This window comes from Anomaloglossus baeobatrachus, chromosome 11 (genome assembly GCF_048569485.1).
Source record: "Anomaloglossus baeobatrachus isolate aAnoBae1 chromosome 11, aAnoBae1.hap1, whole genome shotgun sequence".
Classification (NCBI taxonomy): Eukaryota; Metazoa; Chordata; class Amphibia; order Anura; family Aromobatidae; genus Anomaloglossus; species Anomaloglossus baeobatrachus.
The window spans coordinates 142,741,053-142,762,957 of record NC_134363.1 but is presented as its reverse complement, the minus strand read 5'-3'; the positions used below and the strand labels follow the sequence as shown (position 1 = coordinate 142,762,957).

Genomic DNA, 21,905 nt, shown 5'->3' with positions numbered 1-21,905 from the left:
TCCAGCAAAGTTTAGGTTCCCTGGCCAATCTCCAAGCAGCATGGAGTTGTTTCTTCTGCTTCCTGATCTGGCTTGCTTTCTCATGTATCCTGATGTATCTGCTCCTCACCTTGGCTACGAATACTGAACCTGTCCTGATCTTGGAGTGTCTGATTAAATCTCTGCCTGTGCGCTCTGTACCTAATACACCTGCCTTTACCTGTTGGTCAGGTGCTGCAGTCCCGAGGACTGCCCTGCGAGTGCTACCTGGCGACTACCATCAACCCAGCCTATCCTTACCATGAGAGGATGTAGTGAAAACCCGATAGTCACTTAGTTACACCCCCTCGGATGAACCCAGCCCATGGTGAAGTATTATAGTTAGATCAAGCCATGGATCCCGCTCACAAGTCAAGTCTCAGGGGCCCCAAGTTTAGCATACATATCCTATATGAGGAGGTCTGCTATCAGCATGAATATCAGAAACAGGTGATGCAGGCCATCAAGGTGGTGTAAACCCTACTGCAGGGTCTATCTGCTGGAATGTCTGCCCTGTATCCCGCCTCTACCATGTCTAAGCAACTTTCCCCACGATCCTTTAGCCCTTGCGGGTTCCTTCCGCCGGCTGGCAACATATTGTTATGGACTTTATTATGGACCTGTTTCTCTCCAAGGGTTATGACACCATCTGGGTAATGGTGGACCAATTCTTTAAGATGGGCCCCTTCATTCCCTTGAACAGTCTTCCCTCGGCACCCAAGATAGCCACACAATTAATGCAGCATGTTTTTCACCTCCAAGGTCTATGACTGTAGAGTCCTGTTTACTTCAAGATTCTGGAGAGCATTGCGCAAGTATTTAAATATACAGTTAGATTTTTTATCTCTGCATACTACCTGTTGAAAAGGTTAATCAGATATTCAAGAATTATCTTAAACATTTTATGTCTTCTTGTCAGGATGACTGGGTACAATTACTCTCCTGGGTGGAGTTTTCCTATAACAACCAAGTTGGGGAGTCTTACGAAGCATCTCCATTCTTCCTGGTATACTCCCAGCATCTCCAAATGCCCTCTTCTACCGTATGTCTATTTCCTCCAGAATGCCAGCAGTTGATTTATCGTGGGGTGACTTCCTCCAAATCTGGTGGCAGACACAGGCTTCCCTCCTTAAGGCCATGTCTTGCATGAAGGATCATGTGAATAAGAGGAGAGGCTCGCCATCTCAGTATCACCCTGGAGATAAAGTCTGGCTGTCATCTCGAAATATTCGCCTGAAGGTGCCCTTGTATAAGTTCTCTCCCTGATACCTGGGTCCCTATAAAATCCTCAGGCAAATCAATCCAGTTAACTATAAGCTTCAGCTGCCACCCAAGCTTTGGATCCTGAATTCCTTTCATGCCTCGCTCATGAGGCCAGTAGTCCTAAATCACTTTTCCAAGCCCCATACTCCAGTCACTGCATCCATTCCTGAGGGTAATTTGGGTGTGTTCTAGGTGAAGGATATCTTGAACTCTATGAAGGTCCAGGGGCAGACCTTCTATTTTATCGATTGGCAGGGTTTTGGTCCCGAACAAAGGTCTTGGGAGCCTGCTTGGAACATCTATGCCCCTACCATTCACAAAAGGTTCCTCTAATGGTTTGGTTAAAAAGGAGCGACTATAAGAGGGTACAGTCATGCAAATGACTCGCACTGGTGGTAAGTGCAGCCCTGAGATGAGCGAACCTTTGGATGTTTGGTTGGGAGGGCACAGTCGAACCTTAGATAAGGTTTGGTTTATGACCCTGACTTGAACTGGACCTCAGTGGAAGTCTGTAATTGGGCAGTTCATGTCTCCACCCACATGCAGCCAGCCATAAACAAAATACTTCCGGGGGATGGTGGCCTGGGTTTTTCAAAAAGATTTTTGTGTGTGCACACTACATCTGATCATGTAGATTTTATCCCCAGTGTGTGCCTTTCAAACATTGCAAACAGCTCGCACAGGGCTGAGTATCAATCATACCCAAGCACAGCATTGCTCGCTTCATTGGTGTCACGCTCCCCGGGTCCTCCGCTCCGCTCCCCGGGTCCTCTGCTCCGCTCCCCGGCTCACCTGCCACGCTCCCCGCTCTCCAGCCTCCAGTGCCCGTGCTTCCCAAGCCTCCTGGTCCCCGCTCCCGGCGCCCGTCGGCTTCCCAGTCCCTGGTCGGCTCTGCTGCGTCCTCCTCTCAGCTTCCTGCCCTGGCTTCTGGCACCCGGGCCGCGCGCATGCGCATTAGGGCGCGCTGCGCGGTCACTGACCCTTTCTTAAAGGGCCAGTGTCCACTGACAGGAAATGATGCATACAGGTACAGGGTATAAAGGGGGTTAATGTCCAAGGGAGCGGGGTCTGTTCTTCGTGTTTTCCCAAGCTAGGAGTCAGGTCTCCTTGTGTTCTGTGAGATACTTACCTCTCTGTCTTCTAGAGCCGATCCTGCATTGCCATCCGGTCCTGCTGTATCTCGAACCCCGAACGCTGCCCATCTGCCATCCTGACAGTCCGTACCATCTCGGTTCCCTGCGGTGACCCGTCATCTCGCTCCAACGGTTCCGGACCCCGCCAGACATCATCACGGCTTCCGAACCTGAGCTCCGTCACCCGGACCACCATCAGTGACCTCGTGGTCCCAGGGACTTCTCCATTGTGTTCCAGTGCACGGACTGTCCTGCTACCTAAAGTGCTCCGGCTACCGGACTCCTTTCCCTCATCGGGGAGTTCGGCCCAGTGGATCCACCTCCCGGGTCTGCCCGTCCATCTGGCCCTAACAGTAAGAACAGGCCATGGATCCCGCCGAAGCACTAGCGGCCTTGCAAGAGGAACTCCAACGCCAGCGTGAAGTCCAGACCCGCATGCTGAACTTTATGACCTCCGTGGACGCCCGCTTGAACACGCTACAAGCCTCGGTTACATCTTCAGCGCCCCGGGTCTCCACTAGTCAATCCACGGCCCCCGCTCCTGTGGCAGCCTCCTCGGATGCTTCCAGACTGCGTTTGGCCTCACCACCCCGGTACGCCGGAGATCCCAAGACCTGCAGGGGGTTTATAAACCAATGCTCCCTCCATTTCACGCAGCTGCCACATTTGTTTTGCCTCCGACCAAGCCAAGGTCGCCTTCATCATGTCTCACCTAGAGGGCGAGGCACTGGCGTGGATGAACCCTTTGTGGGAGAAGGAGGACCCTATGACCAGGAACCTCCAGGAATTCCTGCAGGCCTTTCGCAGCACCTTTGACGAACCCGGACGCGCCTCCGCGTCTGCTTCATCTCTTCTCCGGTTACGTCAGGGGACTCTGACGGTGGGTCAATACGCCATCCGTTTCCGCACCTTGGCTTCAGAACTCGGGTGGAATAACGAGGCCCTAACCGCCGCCTTCTGGGAAGGACTCTCGGGTCGAATCAAAGATGAGCTGGCTGGACGTGACGTACCGTCCACCCTGGACGCCCTGATTACCCTAGCGACTCGAGTGGACATACGCTTTCAGGAGCGGTCCAAAGAGGTGTCCCGTGAGAGACGTCCGGTAAGGCATTCCTCTCCTCCACAGAAGCCCGCCGTACTCCAGTCAACGGCCTCTGGTGTCTCCATCCATGAGCCCATGCAGATCGACCGTGTGCGACAGTCAGAACAACGCCGAGCAGAGCGGCTCGCCAAGGGTCTCTGCTTCTACTGCGGAGAGGGCACACACCTGCTACGCTCCTGTCCAGAGAGGCCGGGAAACTCCAAAGCCTAGGGTTGGTAGGAGAGGCCACCCTAGGTGCTGGGACTCTCTCAGACCCAGTTACATGGACTGTGCAAGTGACAACGGGAGAGACGCGGTTTACGGCTGAGGCGTACCTCGATTCTGGGGCAGCAGGCAATTTCATCCAGCAGGCCACGGTGGACAAATACCAGGTGCCTGTTACTCCACTCGCCAAACCTCTTGTGATTGCCTCTGTGGATGGGAGACCCCTCTCTGACACCATCTCCTGGATCACCAAGCCGCTTGAACTGCGTATCGGTGCTCTGCACACCGAGAACATTGCTCTCTACGTCCTCCCACATATGTCACATCAAATCCTGCTGGGCCTTCCTTGGTTGCGGACACACGAGCCTTCAGTCAGCTGGGGCACTGGCGATATCACTCGATGGGGGTCTTCTTGCCATGAGAACTGTCTGAAGACCATACAACCTATCCGGCGACCTCCGGTTCCCGAGTCCCTACCGGGACTGCCCTCAGCCTATTGGTCCTTCGTGGACGTCTTTGATAAGAAGGAGTCCGAAGTACTTCCGCCACATCGTCCTTACGATTGTGCCATTGATCTGCTCCCGGGAACTACACCACCTCGAGGACGGATATATCCACTGTCTCCAGCCGAAACAAGGGCCATGTCTACGTGCATCACAGAGAGCCTGGCTAAGGGATTCATTCGGAGATCCTCCTCTCCTGCTGGAGCAGGCTTCTTCTTCATAAAGAAGAAAGAGGGCGACCTACGCCCATGTATAGACTACCGGGGATTGAACCTAATCACCGTAAAAAACAAGTACCCCCTGCCGCTCATCCCCGAATTGTTTGATCGGCTCAGAGGAGCTCGTGTGTTCACCAAGTTGGACCTTCGGGGTGCCTACAACCTGGTCCGTATCCGCTCAGGGGATGAATGGAAGACCGCGTTCAACACTCGCGATGGGCACTATGAATACTGCGTGATGCCCTTCGGCCTGTGTAACGCACCAGCAGTCTTCCAAGAATTAGTGAACGATGTGTTCCGGGACCTTCTCTACGTTTGTGTGGTGGTATATCTGGATGACATCCTTGTCTTCTCTCCGGACCTCCAGACCCACCGAGAGAACGTGCAACTGGTGCTACAAAGACTGAGAGAGAATCGTCTGTACGCCAAGTACGAGAAGTGCGTCTTCGAACAGTCTTCTCTCCCCTTCCTGGGTTACCTCATCACCGATACCGGACTGCAGATGGATCCAAAGAAGGTCTCTACCGTTCTAAACTGGCCTCCTCCTTCTGGACTGAAGGCAATCCAACGCTTTCTGGGATTCGCCAACTATTACCGCCAGTTTATTCCTCACTTCTCGGCTCTGACTGCTCCTCTTTCCGCCTTGACCAAGAAGGGGGCTAATCCAAAGGACTGGTCATCTGCGGCCGACGCCGCGTTTGGCTCTCTAAAGCGAGCCTTTGCCTCCTCTCCTGTACTCCATCGTCCAGAGTTAAACCGCCAGTTCACCTTGGAGGTGGATGCATCCTCCTCGGGAGCCAGAGCAGTGCTCATGCAGAAGTCCTCCTCCGGAAAGATGGTGACTTGCGGTTTTTTCTCCAAGAGCTTCTCAGCGCCTGAACGCAACTACACCATCGGTGACCGAGAGCTGTTGGCAGTCAAACTGGCTCTGGAGGAATGGCGCTATCTTCTGGAAGGAGCAGTGTACCCCGTCATTATTTACACGGACCACAAAAACCTGGAATACCTGCGGACGGCTCAGCGACTGAACCCACGGCAAGCCAGGTGGTCCTTGTTCTTTGCCCGGTTCGACTTTCAGCTCCATTTCCGACCCGCGAACAAGAATGTACGCGCTGATGCCTTGTCTAGGTCTTTCATGCCCATGGAGCAGGAGGAAGAGACATCCCAACCCATCATCTGCCCTAGTAAGATCATTCCGGTGGCTCCTGTCACTCTGGCCCAGATACCGCCTGGGAAGACCTATGTCTCTGAGACTGACAGGCAAAGAGTGTTACACTGGGGCCATGCCTCGAAAACAGCCGGTCATGCAGGTCAGAAGAGAACATGGAGTGCGATTGCACGTCATTACTGGTGGCCATCTCTTCGCACGGACGTCGCCTCTTTTGTCTCTGCCTGCTCCTCCTGTGCCAGGAACAAGACTCCCAAACACCTGCCATATGGCCGTCTTCTGCCTCTGCCCATACCCTCAGTTCCCTGGCAACACATAGCGATGGACTTTATTACGGACTTGCCATTGTCCTCCGGACACACAGTCATATGGGTCGTGGTGGATCGGTTCTCTAAAATGGCCCATTTCGTTCCTATGGCTGGACTACCCTCTGCCCAGGAACTCGCGGACGCCTATATACATCACATCTTCCGCTTGCATGGCTTTCCATCACACATAGTGTCCGACAGAGGAACTCAGTTCACCTCCCGCTTCTGGAGGGCTCTCTGTAAACATCTGGGAGTGACTCTGGACTTTTCTTCGGCCTACCATCCTCAGTCGAACGGCCAAGTGGAACGGGTCAATCAGATATTGACCTCTTTCTTACGTCACTACGTCAACGCCCATCATGACGATTGGTCCACGCTTCTTCCTTGGCCTGAATTCTCCCATAATCACCACGTCAGTGAGTCCTCCTCCAGTTCTCCCTTCCATGTCGTCTACGGACTTCAGCCGTCTGTCCCATTGCCTGTATCCTCTTCCTCGGACATCCCTGCTGCTGATGCAGTACTCCGTGACTTTACAACCATTTGGGACTCAGTTAAGGCCTCCCTTGCACGTGCATCCCTGCGGATGAAGAGACACGCGGACAAGAGACGTCTGGATCCTCCGTGTTTCTCTCCGGGAGATCTCGTCTGGCTTGCTTCCAAATACATCCGACTGAAGATACCATCCTACAAGCTGGGACCTCGCTACATCGGACCGTTTAAAATCCTCGGCAAGATCAATGAGGTCTCCTACAAACTACAGCTCCCGGCCACGATGAGGATACCCAACTCCTTTCACGTGTCTCTGCTCAAGCCGGTTGTCCTTGGTCCCTTCTCCGCTGCCGCCAGTCCGGCTCCTCCTCCTATTGCTGAGGACGAAATCTATGCGGTAAGGGATATCGTGGCCATGAAGACCGTACGAGGTCGACAGTTTTTCCTGGTGGACTGGGAAGGGTATGGTCCTGAGGATAGGTCCTGGGAGCCCAGGGAGAACGTGGGCACTCCTCTGATCCGTGCCTTCCTGTCCCGGTTGCGGGGAGGGGGGCGTGGGGGGGGGGGGTACTGTCACGCTCCCCGGGTCCTCCGCTCCGCTCCCCGGGTCCTCTGCTCCGCTCCCCGGCTCACCTGCCACGCTCCCCGCTCTCCAGCCTCCAGTGCCCGCGCTTCCCAAGCCTCCTGGTCCCCGCTCCCGGCGCCCGTCGGCTTCCCAGTCCCTGGTCGGCTCTGCTGCGTCCTCCTCTCAGCTTCCTGCCCTGGCTTCTGGCACCCGGGCCGCGCGCATGCGCATTAGGGCGCGCGCGCGGTCACTGACCCTTTCTTAAAGGGCCAGTGTCCACTGACAGGAAATGATGCATACAGGTACAGGGTATAAAGGGGGTTAATGTCCAAGGGAGCGGGGCCTGTTCTTCGTGTTTTCCCAAGCTAGGAGTCAGGTCTCCTTGTGTTCTGTGAGATACTTACCTCTCTGTCTTCTAGAGCCGATCCTGCATCGCCATCCGGTCCTGCTGTATCTCGAACCCCAAACGCTGCCCATCTGCCATCCTGACAGTCCGTACCATCTCGGTTCCCTGCGGTGACCCGTCATCTCGCTCCAACGGTTCCGGACCCCGCCAGACATCATCACGGCTTCCGAACCTGAGCTCCGTCACCCGGACCACCATCAGTGACCTCGTGGTCCCAGGGACTTCTCCATTGTGTTCCAGTGCACGGACTGTCCTGCTACCTAAAGTGCTCCGGCTACCGGACTCCTTTCCCTCATCGGGGAGTTCGGCCCAGTGGATCCACCTCCCGGGTCTGCCCGTCCATCTGGCCCTAACAATTGGTTTGCACTCGTAAATTAAATCACTTGAACTTCAAATCTGAACGTTTTTTTGTAGTCAGTTTTTGAATCTGAACTGAGAACCTCGAACATCAGTTTCGCACATCTCTGCTGCCCTACTCACTGCACTCACTACTCTTCCTAGCTTTGGTTTGTCTCTCTAATCTGCCTCCTGTAGACTTTCCAGCTCTACTGTATGCTCCTGCTGCTGGTGAGTTTCCACCTGGCTATAGGGAGGCGGGGCCTGACTCTGCAGGAATTTTAAACCCTGTGTCTGGCAGAAGGAGCAGGGACTTCATTAGGCAACTCTACCCACAACTCCTTCTCTGATCTAGGTTCTTGTTCAGTTTTCTGTCAAGTTTCCCACAAGGTGCTTCTAGTGTTGTTTCTTCTGTTTCCTGACCTGGCTTGCCTTCTTGTGTATCCCAACCTCAGCTACAAATACTGAACCTGTCAGCCAGAAGATCAGCAGCGATAAAACCTTTCTATTACAAAATCTTCATTAAAACAGCAGCGATGGTGCTAGCAGCATGAATGAGAGAGAGGGAGTCACGGCTGCAATGGAAAGGACATTGATTCCTTATTTTTATTTAATTTCATTTTATTTTATTTACCTTTTATTTCAATAACATTCACCATATTAATTTTATTTTTTCACTGTGGGACATGTGCGCAGGCACCGCATCTCTGGCATCACATGGCGGCGTTGCTGTGCTTCCGCTTGTATTCCCAAAGCCGGAAGGTGGAAGAGACACCGATCAGAGGTGATGTCATCTGGACAGGTGCCAATATCAGGTCATTACTAGTGGTCACATGACTGCGACACACTTCGTTCATTGGCCCAATACAGATATAAAAAGGAGCTTTTCCATCCCCTTTGGCACACCCCTGAAGAAGAAAGGCCGAAACTGGATCCTCCCATATACCTGTAGCGTGATTTCGCCTTTTATGAAGTTTGAAGAGTTTTAATTTAGATGAGTGCGTCCTCAATCTTTTGTGATGGAATTTGTCTATTACTGTAGAATACTCAGGGGAGCAGCTAGAATAATATAAAAGCAAGAACTGGACACTTTTGACCTGGTGACCAATGTTCTTTAAGATATCGTAATACCATCAACTTAGATAAACTTCTGTGACAAGTTACCAAAATGTCGTATTTGTCTGTTTCAGCTTAACTACATCTGTACATGGAGTATATTTTTTGTACTGTCACTTGAACTGTCACTTGAAACCCTGTGTCTAGGGAAGGGCGAGATGGTGACCCCTGACCAAGCCTACTGCTGGCCCCTGGCTTGCCTCACCACCCTAAATAGGTTCTGCACCTTTGCGCCGAGCCGGATACCTGATGCTGGCTGACCCTGAAGTAGGCCCTAGGTAGGAAGCGGACGGGATGAATGCTTAGTCAACCCCACTAAGCTCTATAGACACAGGGTTAACAAACGGAGAAAGTAAACAAATATATTATCTCCAAATGACTCAGGGAGAGGAACTGCAACAGCAAAAAAGTTTCTCCAGATGTATACCAGCCAACTGCTTTCACTGAAGACTTGTTAAGGGTATTAAGCGGGCTTTACACGCTGCGATATTGTTATTGAATTATCGTCGGGGTCACGGTGTTTGTGACACACATCCGGCGTCATTAACGAGATCACAGTGTGTGACAATTATGAGTGACCTTAAACAATCGCAAAAGCGGTCAAAATCGTTTGCCGCGGAGAGGTCGTCCTGGAACAAAAAATCGTTTTCTGCTTGTTAGAGATGTTGTTCCTCGTTCCTGCGGCACCACACATCGCTATGTGTGACACCGCAGGAGCGACGAACATCTCCTTACCTGCCTCCACCGGCAATGCGGAAGGAGGTGGGCGGGATGTTACGTCCCGCTCATCTCCGCCCCTCCGCTTCTATTGGACAGCTGCCGTGTGGCATCGCTGTGACACTGCACGAACCACCCCCTTAGAAAGGAGGCGGTTCGCCGGCCAGAGCGACGTAGCAAAGCAGGTAAGTCTGTGTGACGGCGGTAAGCGAGGTTGTGCGCCACGGGCAGCGATTTGCCCGTGTCGCACAACCTACGGGGGCGGGTACGATCGCTTGCGATCTCACTAGCGAGATTGCAGATTGTAAAGCCCGTTTTAGACACTTCACCAGCACAGAGTAAGGGGGAATGAGGGTATATAAAGACACCAAGGGAAGTGCTGATGAAAATTAGTTGAAAGGCTGAGGAACTCTACAGGGTCCTAAAGGGAAAGGGATGAAAACCAAGTAGAGGAGATACATAAGATACCAAATACACCAAGCAGGAATAATAGAAAGTCACGGAGCAGTTTGTGCAGCCAAATGCTGTGACTGTTTTCAGCTGGACATCACAAGACTGTCTGTCACCTGTGACACACCTGTGACAACTCTCTCCTATGGTTATACTATTAATGTGTGAAATGTATCCCTCTTATTTTCCAGACAACACAGATATTTACAGGAATCCTCTTTATATCCTTTGACATTATTATGATAATAGCCTTTGCAGATACTTTTAATTATGTTGGATTTCTAATCAATACTGGAGTCCCCATATGGACTGGAATATTGGTAAGATATACGCAGTTAAAGCAAATGTCCAGTTACAATACTGACCTGAGATTTATTTCCTTTGGTTCTTGCTGCTTTTTAGCTTAAACAGAAGAGCTGTGATCAGTGACTATGGCATAAATCCGGTGTCTGCGGAGAGTCTGCGGTGGTCGCAGACACAGCTTCTGTCTCAGTGTTGGCTCTGGTTGCTTTTCTCCCCTTTCCTAATGAAGCTTTGCCTCAAATGATCAGGCTCGTTGAAATCCCTCAAGATGACTAATAAAAATATGTAAAAAACAAATAATATTTGATGGAGTTGTGCTGATCAGCCCCACAACGGTTTACATCTGGTCCCAGCTGAAAAGAGCTGATTATTTTGGATGCAGGTGATGGATCCCCATCGATCTGATAGCGAAGACCTATCCTATGGAGGGTCATTAGTATCATAGTAGGGAAATGTGACACCCTTGACTAGTCAGGTCATCCCAGGTAGTCCCATGCACACAGACCCCCTCCCTAAAAAGGTGACAGCAGCCAAACTTCAAAACCTTGTCACCACCCTCCAGTTTTGATGTCCACACCAGGGGGGCGGAGCCAGGTGGTTGGCCCCACCCACCCAGGAGTTCACAGACCTGGAGGCGGGAAAAAGCAGTAGTTCAGAGTAGATGATTAGTCTTGACAGTGGAGGAGAGAAGTCAAGTCCAAGGGCAGACCTGTGACCAGGCCTCCCATAGTCTACCAGATGTCTGGGTTGGAGCCCAATTACCTCTGGCAAGGAGGCAGACGGTGGTGGCCGCCTGCAGGAGCTGGGATTACAGTCGGTGGAACCGTAGGGACCGGGGTCGGGCGGTGGCCAGCCGGTACCGAGCCGGGGAACCGTTTGTAAACCGGAGCACCAGAAGGGGTACTCAGACCCAGTACGAAGCCCAGAATCTACTGGGCCGAGTCAAATCAACTGATTGAGGACTGGACTTTAGGACCTTTCCCACATAAGACCCGACTGAAGACAACAGCCCAACCATTAGGGTAAAGCCACCGCCAAGACATAGAGACCCAAGGGGCCAGCGTCTGCGGGCAAACAGGGCTCTCCCGACACCCAGCAAGCCGACTACCGTTGCTTAGGCATAGGAGTCATACCATTTACATTAAGGAGGTGCAGGAGAAAGGCGGAAACCACCAACCTGTTAAGGGAGAAGCTGCAGCCGGCTGCGGGTCCCGTTCATCATCCCGTTTGATTTACCAGAGACTACAGTGTGTTGTGTCATAGTGAGTACACCAGTGCCTTCGGCCCGCGCACCGCGCCGCACCGCACCAGCACGCACCCGCTCCTTCGCCTCAGCACCTCCCTCGGGCCCCCGGGACCATCACTCCCCTACCCACGGAGGGGTCAACACCAAGCTGCGCAACACCGTCCCCGGGAGGCCTAGTCAACGGCAGCGGTGGTGTCCATCCATTCACCACAACCCATGGGTGGCGTCACGAACTTACACTCCTTACAAACAACCATGGCCCCGTCCCCTTGCAGAGCGACGTGACCCCCAGGTCTGTGAAGAGCTCGAGCCACCCACCGTACGAGCACGGATCCGTGCGGCTTGGCAGCCGGCCGAGCCCGCGGGGCGGTACAGAAACACCCCAGCAGCCTTTATATACACCCCAGCATATACACCCCAGCAGCCTTTTACTCTAACACAGGTTCTGTGACAGTCTGTGTCACGTTGCTAAGGCCGCAGCCGGGTATCTAAGAGGCCCACACCACTGCCTCAGCAACACCCTATATCCAATCCGGAGGCAGCTGAGCAGAGAGGTGGGTGAGACATGCCGAGGAGGAAATAGGAAGCAGCCACATCTCCCAGCCTGCAGGGCCAGCGAGGGGAGGGAGAAAGTACTACAGAGTATGAAAAGAGAAGAAAGTGCAAGGTGAATATAATCAGGGGTTTTTTTCACTGTATATATTATAATGTTGATGTACTTCTTCCGTCCGATGATTTATATAAATACAGTTAGATATTCATGTAATAGTTTATATATTTTGATGATCTGTTTAATAATTTTGTTCAGTTGTATTAAGTTCTATGAACAATAACATTTAATAATAATGTATATATTTTACCCTGTATATTCATTGCATTATTCTTAAATCTTCATAAATAATCTACATACATATTCTAGAATACCCGATGCGCTAGAATCAGGCCACCATCTAGTGATTAATAGTTGGCATAATATACATGTTTCAGTATGTACACAAAAAGGAAGCATCTCATCATTTTTTATACACTGTGTGCAGAATTATTAGGCAAATGAGTATTTTGCTCACATGATACTTGTTATACATGTTGTCCTACTCCAAACTGTATAGGCTGAGAGCCAACTACCAATTAAGTAAATCAGGTGATGTGCATCTCTGTAATGAGGAGGGGTGCGGTGTAATGACATCAACACCCTATATAAGTTGTGCTTAATTATTAGGTAACTTCCTTTCCTTTGGCAAAATGGGTCAGAAGAGAGATTTGATGGGCACTGAAAAGTCCAAAATTGTGAGATGTCTTGCAGAGGGATGCAGCAGTCTTGAAATTGCCTAACGTTTGAATCGTGATCACCGAACAATCAAGCGTTTCATGGCAAATAGCCAACAGGGTCGCAAGAAGCGTGTTGGGCAAAAAAGGCGCAAAATAACTGCCCATGTATTGAGGAAAATCAAGCGTGAAGTTGCCAAGATGCTATTTGCCACCAGTTTGGCCATATTTCAGAGCTGCAACGTTACTGGAGTATCAAAAAGCACAAGGTGCGCCATACTCAGGGACATGGCCAAGGTGAGGAAGGCTGAAAAACGACCAACTTTGAACAAGAAACATAAGATAAAACATCAAGACTGGGCCAAGAAATATCTTAAGACTGATTTTTCAAAGGTTTTATGGACTGATGAAATGAGAGTGACTCTTGATGGGCCAGATGGATGGGCCAGAGGCTGGATCAGTAAAGGGCAGAGAGCTCCAGTCCGACTCAGACACCTGCAAGGTGAAGGTGGGGTACTGGTATGGGCTGGTATCATCAAAGATGAACTTGTGGGACCTTTTCGGGTTGAGGATGGAGGGAAGCTCAACTCCCAAACCTACTGCCAGTTTCTGGAAGACTACTTCTTCAAGCAGTGGTACAGGAAGAAGTCAGTATAGTTAAAAAAAAACATGATTTTCATGCAGAACAATGCTCTATCACATGCATCCAACTACTCCACAGCGTGGCTGGCCAGTAAAGGTCTAAAAGATGAAAAAATAATGACATGGCCCCCTTGTTCACCTGATCTGAACCCCATAGAGAACCTGTGGTCCCTCATAAAATGAAAGATCTACAGGGAGGGAAAACAGTTCACCTCTCGGACCAGTGTCTGGAGGCTGTGGTGGCTGCTGCACGCAATGTTGATCGTAAGCATATCAAGCAACTGACAGAATCTATGGATGGTCGGCTGCTGAGTGTCATCAGAAAGAAAGGTGGCTATATTGGTCACTAATTTTTTTGGGTTCTGTTTTTGAATGTCAGAAATGTTTATTTCTAAATTTTTAAAAGTGAGATGGGAATATATTTGTTTTTTATTAAGTTGCCTAATAATTCTGCACACAGTAATAGTTGCCTACAAAAACAGATATCCTCCTAAGATAGCCAAATCTAAAAAAAAACCCACTCCAACTTCCAAAAATATTAAGCTTTGATATTTATGAGTCTTTTGGGTTGATTGAGAACATAGTTGTTGATCAATAATAAAAAAAAATCCTCTAAAATACAACTTGCCTAATAATTCTGCACACAGTGTATAAACTACCCAATATATTATTATATAGAAACATAGGTAAATTTGTGAATGTAATATTTGCATGTAGTTGATCAGTGGACCCCTAGAGTCAATGTTACTGGTGCGCCCCTGCCGCTCCAGTCTGATACCGAATCCATCTCATCAGTGTTAGAGGTACTTTACACGTTGCGACATTGCTACCGAAATATCGTCGGGGTCACGGTTGTTGTGACGTACATCCGGCGCCGGTAGCGACATTGCAATGTGTAAATCCTAGGAGCGACAGTGAATGAGCACAAAACAGTCAAAAATCGCTGATCTGTGTCACGTCGCTCATTTTCATAATGTGGCTCCAGCTGCAGGTACGATGTGGTTTGTTGCTCATGCAGCTCCACACATCGATGTGTATGAAGCCGCAGGAACGACAAACATCTCCTTATCTGCCTCCACCGTCAATGCGGAAGGAAGATGGTGGGCGGGATGTTACGTCCCGCTCATCTCCGCCCCTCCGCTTCTATTGGCCGTCCGCTTTGTGACGCCGCGGTGATGCCGCAGTGACGCCAAACGCACCTCCCCCTTGAAGGAGGGATTGTTCGGTAGTCACCGCGACGTCGCCGACCAGGTATGTGCGTGTGACGCTGCCATAGCGATACTGTTCACTACGGCAGCAATCACAAGATATCGCATGTTTGACGGGGGCGGGTACTATCGTGCTCGACATCGCTAGCCGATGCTAGCGATGTTGCAACGTGTAAAGTACCCCTTACACCTATTTCTACCTTCTGACATGGATTTAGGAAAACACGTGCAACTCAGGATGACGGATGCACAAATAACAGATCATTTTATTGATAGCTCATTTACTCTAAAATAAAACATATGTTAATGTTATGTTCATTTTTATAGCTGCTTATTTCCGGATCTCTATCAGTAGCAGCTTCAGTGAAACCAACGGTTGGAAAGGTAAGAACAAAGTTTGGCAAATGTTTTTTAGTAGACTTCTCCATAATCTCTTAGCCACAGTATATGGTGGCTACGTGCTATCGCCATATGGTGGGGGCTCAGAAGCGGAGTCTTCTCCGTGCTCATATAACCATCCCCCTACAGTAACATATGACAGCCAGTGGCGTAACTAGAGTCCAATGGGCCCTGGTGCAGGATTTGGAAGTGGGCACCCCTCTATGTAAGTTGGTCAGATGTATGGGCCCTTGTGGATTTCGAAATCCTTTAAAGACACCACTCCCCTTCATTGTATAGTAATATCCCCTATCCTGGGCCCCTTCCAGGTATAATGTCTCCCATCCTGGTATACATGTCAACCATCCTAGATTAATGTCCCCCATCTTGGGCCAATTGCAGGTATATATGTCCCCCATCCTAGGCCTCTTTCAGATATAATGTGCCCCATCCTGGACCCATACTGGCATACAGTATATGTTTGCTATCCTGGGCCAATCCTGGTATATATGTCCCCCATCCTGGTTTATATATCCCCCATCCTTGGCCCATCCTGATATATATGTTCCCCATCCTGGTATATATGGCTCCTATCCTGGTATGTATGTACCCTGTTCTGCTGCTATTTTCTAACCCATTAAAAAAAATACAAAAAAAACATTCTTCTCACCTTCCTCTACTCCCAAGACAAGCAGCACATCTTCTTCTCTAGCTGGCACAGAGGCCAGTAGCTGACATCTGCCTGCATGTTATGGAGGCGCATGACGTCACTGCTATACGATGACATCAACTGCTTTCCTGTGAGTGCCCGGCGGCGTGCATCTTTCGGTGCAGGGACTTGATGGGTCTCTATGCGGCAATACACTGCAGCTGAATGTGCGTCCTTGGATGCTCATCCTTCAAGCTGTACATCCAAGCCCTCTCCACCTCCTGATGACTACAACTCAAAAATATCTCCCAGATTCATGCATTCCTTAACCAAGAATCAGCAAAAACATTAATGCATGCCCTCATCATCTCCCGCCTCGACTACTGCAACCTTCTGCTCTGTGGCCTCCCTTCTAACACTCACGCACCCTTAGAATCTATCCTAATCTCTGCGGCCCAATTAATCCACCTCTCCTCCCGCTATTCCCCGGCCTCACCACTCTGCTAATCCCTTCACTGACTTCCCATTGACCAAAGACTCCAGTTCAAAACATTAACCATGACCTACAAAGCCATCCACAACCTGTCTTCTCCGTATATCTGTGACCTGGTCTCACGGTACTTACCTGCACGCAACTTCAGATCCTCACAAGATCTCCTTCTCTGCTCCCCTCTTATCTCCTCTTCCTACAATCGCATACAAGATTTCTCCTGTGCCTCCCCCATACTCTGTACCCCAGCATATTAGACTCTCACCTACCATGGAAAGCTTCAAAAGGAACCTGAAGACCCACCTCTTCCAACAAGCTTACAACCTGCCGTAACCCTCAAACCAGTACACCACTGCACAATCAGCTCTGTCCTCACGTACTGTATCCTCACCTACTGTATCCTCACCCATCCCCAGTAGACTGTGAGCCCTCGCAGGCAGGGTCCTCTCTCCTCCTGTAGACTGTGAGCCCTCGCAGGCAGGGTCCTCTCTCCTCCTGTAGACCGTGAGCCCTCGCAGGCAGGGTCCTCTCTCCTCCTGTAGACTGTGAGCCCTCGCAGGCAGGGTCCTCTCTCCTCCTGTAGACTGTGAGCCCTCGCAGGCAGGGTCCTCTCTCCTCCTGTAGACTGTGAGCCCTCGCAGGCAGGGTCCTCTCTCCTCCTGTAGACTGTGAGCCCTCGCAGGCAGGGTCCTCTCTCCTCCTGTAGACCGTGAGCCCTCGCAGGCAGGGTCCTCTCTCCTCCTGTAGACTGTGAGCCCTCGTGGGCAGGGACCTCTCTCCTCCTGTAGACTGTGAGCCCTCGCGGGTAGGGTCCTCTCTCCTCCTGTAGACCGTGAGCCCTCACAGGCAGGGTCCTCTCTCCTCCTGTAGACTGTGAGCCCTCGTGGGCAGGCTCCTCTCTCCTCCTGTACCAGTCTGTTCTTGTAATATTCATGATTGTTGTACTTGTTTTTTATGTATAACCCTTTTCACTTGTAAAGTGCCATAGAATAAATGGCGCTATAATAAATAATAATAATTTAATTTTTGAGAAAATGTGACAGTAGTTTTCGAACAGGAGGCACCCTGCACTGAGCTGGTCATTCTCATGGGTATTTCATTCCTCCCATTGCAATCAATAGGCACTGCCATGGGAGGAATTAAATGCCCATAAGAATGGAAATTCCTTGTCTATAGGACTATTGAAGCCGAGTACAACCCTCAGCTTTCTCCATCAGTCCCGTTGACAATAGATGGATCCTCTCTCAGAGAACAATAAGCTATAATTTGCTCAGCTGGGAATAACCCTTTAAAAGCACAGCCCTTTAAGTAATGATGTTACTTTGTGTTTTAGGTCAAGTCAAGCTTGGTGATGAATATTATAAGTTGTCTGGCTGCATTTTGCGGAATGATAATGGCTATAATTGAGGCTTCTTTGTTATCAAATTTTACCCCATATATCCTACACGGGTCATTTTGTGCATATTATAAAAGTGACAGCCAATGCTTAGGATCTTTTACTCCTACGGTAAGAATCAGTTTTGTGTTATTTTATTAAAATTGTGCTTGTAGCAACCTATCTCTGTGTAATTGTTGTGAACATTACTACTTAAAAGGAACCTGTCACCAGATTTTTCCCTATTAAACCAAAAATATCACCTTCTGCAGCTCCTAGGCTGAAGGTGCACCTTGTTCTTGGCCCCCTTTTCAGACTTCCAAAACAACTTTATAAAATATTACCTTTTTGTAATATTTTGTAATCTCGAGCCTGCGCAAATACATCACCGATCAGCGAGAGGGATAATTTCTGCTCAGGCCCGTGATAGTGTCCTCTGCTAACTGCGCCTGCGCGAGACTTCGGCATCAGCGTGGAGGATGACGGGGCCGTCGTCATCCATGCAAATCAAAACTGGGGGACGCAAACAGCGGCAGGAGGGGGGACAGCTGGAGGTTCCCACGGTCCTTCACCTGTGATCGCAGGTAACCTGACCTCAGGTGGAGGTCACTGAGTTCAAAGACCTGCATCTCCTAGCAGAAAAATCGCAGTTTTTTTGGCCAAGAGTTGCAAATTTGGTGCTGAAATTTTTACACCATATTCCTGCATCCAATCAACACCTCTTTTTACTAGGAGGTGTAGATTGGGTGCCGGAATATGGTGTAAAATGTAATAAATCACCAAATTTACATCCTTTGGTCCAAAAATTAAAAAGAAACAAAAAAAGTTTAGAAACTGTTTTTGTGCCCCAGCCCTGTGCTTATCTACTGACTGTGACCGGCCCGTGGGCCGCCCCTTGCCCAAGTCTGGTCTAGATTCATCTCCAGGTGTCTTTAGTTGGACACTCATGAGATTTTCATACCCTAGGTAGGTGTACACAATGTGTTTAGCGAATTTCGCCTTTAAAAGGGCAAAGAATGAACTAAATGCACAAAAATATAAAACACGATTTGCATTGCATATGTTCCATTATGAAAGCTCTCAAGATATTTGTGACCCGTCTTAGCTCAGAGTTGGAGGCGTGGCCTGATCTATGCCTCAGCCCGATCTCACAGCCCGGAGCTATGTATCCCGCAGTGCAGTGATAAGCGACTGCCACACCTCTGCACTCTGCAGGCCACGTCTCCTCTTGCTGCCAGTCACGCCTCCTCTGGATGCTGGCCCCACTCTCTGGATTCCTTCCATGGCATCTATGCTGCTGGCCATGCCCCTCTCAATGCTGGACACACACTCCTTCGATGCCTTCCTTGTCACCTCTTGCTGCTCTCTCTATGCTGGCCATGCCCCCTTTGCCTGCCCCTTCTACCCAGGATCCTCACATGTGACCGGCTTAGCTCCACAGCGGCCACTTCAAAAACGTCTATTCTGCAACTGAAGTAACTGAACCAGTAACAGCAGGGAGAGTGCAGAGTGCCTGCAGGAGGGGAGAGCAGAGTGAGTGCAGGAGGGAGAGTGCAGTGTGCCTGCAGCAGGGAGAGTGCAGTGTGCCTGCAGGAGGGGAGAGCAGAGTGAGTGCAGGAGGGAGAGTGCAGTGTGCCTGCAGCAGGGAGAGTGCAGTGTGCCTGCAGGAGAGGAGAGCAGGGGAGAGTCCAGCACTTGTGTCTTCTCAGGTCCCCCCTGTGCCTGCAATAGAAGAAGCAGACACACAGGGTACTCAGAGAAGGCAACCAGAGGAGCACTCAGCCTCTGCTGCTGCAGTGCTGTCAGTGTGCTGCCAGTCTGTGCCCTCAGCGTCATGCAGTGCTGCCAGCTTGTGCACTCAGTGTCCTGCCGTGCTGCCAGCCTGTGCCCTCAGCATCCTGCAGTGCTGCCAGCCTGTGCCCTCAGCATCCTGCAGTGCTGCCAGCCTGTGCCCTCAGCATGCTGCAGTGCTGCCAGCCTGTGCCCTCAGCATCCTCCTGTGCTGCCAGCCTGTGCCCTCAGCATCCTGCAGTGCTGACAGCCTGTGCCCTCAGCATCTTGCCGTGCTACCAGCCTGTGCACTCAGCGTTCTGCAGTGCTGCCAGCCTGTGCACTCAGCGTCCCCAGGGCCAGTATGTATGCCCCACAGGCTACCACTGTCAGTATGTATGCTCCACAGGCCACCAGGGCCAGTGTGTATGCTCCACCCTAGTAATTTCTATGCCATTTACTGACCTCAGTAATGTGTATGCCCCCCACTGACCCCAGTCATGTCTATGCCACTTACTGACCTCAGTAATGTGTATGCCCCCCACTGACCCCAGTCATGTCTATGCCACTTACTGACCTCAGTAATGTGTATGCCCCCCACTAACTCCAGTAATGTCTATGCCACTTACTGACCTCCGTAATGTGTATGCCCCCCACTGACTCCAGTAATGTCTATGCCACTTAGGCTACTTTCACACATCCGGTTTTTGCCGTCAGGTACAATCCGGTTTGTGCCTGATGCAACGGATCCGTCGCAGATTGTGGTAAAACTGATGCAACGGATCCAGTAAAAAAAAATGATCCATTGTAGCAGTTTGTACCAAGAATCCAGCTGTGGCCACGGGTAACCTGAGTGATGTCACCGCTCACAGCGCGACTCACCTCAGTTGCTCTGTGGAGCTCACAGTGAGCGGCGGTGTTCTACGGCCGCTCCTGTCAGCTTCCGATGTAGCAGAGTTGAAAACGTCGTGGGACCTCGTGTGGATTACGCCAGACCTGCAGGGTGTTTGGGGATTAATAAAGCGGTGAAAGAGGGTGTTTTTTGTCTTTTATTTCAAATAAAGGATTTTTCGGTATTGTGTTTATTTACTTTCACTACAGTTTAGTGATGGGGGGGTGTCTCATGAACACCTGCCATCACTAAGCTAGGACTTAGTGGCAGCTATGGGCTGCCATTAACTCCTTATTACCCAGATTGCCACCACACCAGGGCAATTTAGGATGAGCCGGGTACAGTCCCGAGACTGTTGCATCTAATGGATGTGGCTTTTCCGGGCGGCTGCTGGCTGATATTTTTATCCATAACGTGGAGCTCCCCATCCTGAGAATACCAACCCTCAGCTATGTGGCTTTACCTTGGCTGGCATCAAAATTGGGGGAGACCGCATGCTGTTTTTTTAAATTATTTATTTTAGTGCAAGATTTAAACCCGCCCACCGGTGGCTGTGATTGGTTGCAGTGAGACAGCTGTCACTCAGCGCGGGGTCTCGTCTAAATGCAACCAATCATAGGCGCCAGTGGGTAGGGGAAGCAGTGAATACGAGATGGAATAATGAGCGGCCGGCATTTTCAAAGCAGGAGAAGCTGCGGGAGCTTTGTGACAGCTGTGCAGCGCCATGCCACGCCGGTGATCAGTGAGTATGAGAGAGGGGGTGAGAGGGAGAGTCCGACCGACAGAGAGAGAGAGAGACTGACATCGACAGAGAGAGGAACCGACCGACAGAGAGAGAGTCCGACATCAACAGAGAGAGACCGAAAGAGAGCAAGAGAGAGAGATATTGTCTAAACAGAAAGGAATTTACACATCTGAGCATGCTCAGTTAAAAAAACTGCATCCGTCGATGGAATGCGATTTTTGACGCATTACAACAGATCCGGCGCCCATAGGCTTTCATTTTACAACACGCTGGTGACAAAAAATGTTCCATTGTGCGCCCTTTCCGGCAGCCGGACACAGAAAGTTTGCCGGATCCAGCGCACGCCCAATGAAACGCAAGGACATCAGGCACAATCCGGTGCTAATACAATTTAAAAACGCATCCAGCGCCGGATCCTTTTTATTCGGTATTCGTTGGATTGTGCCTGACGGCAAAAACCGGATGTGTGAAAGCAGCCTTACTGACCTCAGTAATGTGTATGCCCCCCAGTGACCCCAGTAATGTCTATGCCACTTACCGACCTAAGTAATGTTTATGCCCCCCATTGAGCGCAGTAATGTCTATGCCCCTTACTGACCTCCATATTTTCATTGAATTTTTGTATTGTTTAACTTACTGTTTGTTTATGAAGGGATAGTATATATACTATATACAGTATTGGGTAGAGCTGAGTTAATTATATGAGTCCGGCCCTCTAAAACCATCCCAATTTCTCATGTGGCCCCATGGGAAAATTAATTCCCACCCCTGATCTAGACAGTAAAGGGTGCTTTACACGCTAGCGATCTCGTTAGCGATGTGACACGCCAGATCGCATCTGCGATCTGGCGTGTCACATTGCTAACGAGATTGCTAGCGATGTCGCAGCGTGTAAAGCACCCTTGAGTCTATTACATGCTATAGTGCTTAAGTATATAATTAATG

At 50.3% G+C, this 21,905-nt stretch overlaps 1 protein-coding gene across 1 annotated transcript in view; it reads left to right on the top strand.

Annotated features, from left to right (window-relative positions):
- The window catches only part of LOC142256252 (membrane-spanning 4-domains subfamily A member 4A-like), a 39,185-nt gene that overhangs the window by 6,701 nt on the left and 10,579 nt on the right, over window positions 1–21,905 (top strand). The window contains exons 3-5 of the mRNA XM_075327828.1: window positions 10,188–10,316; window positions 14,989–15,045; window positions 17,512–17,685. Of these exons, the coding sequence (XP_075183943.1) occupies window positions 10,188–10,316; window positions 14,989–15,045; window positions 17,512–17,685 (360 nt within the window). The remainder of the gene's footprint in view (window positions 1–10,187; window positions 10,317–14,988; window positions 15,046–17,511; window positions 17,686–21,905) is intronic.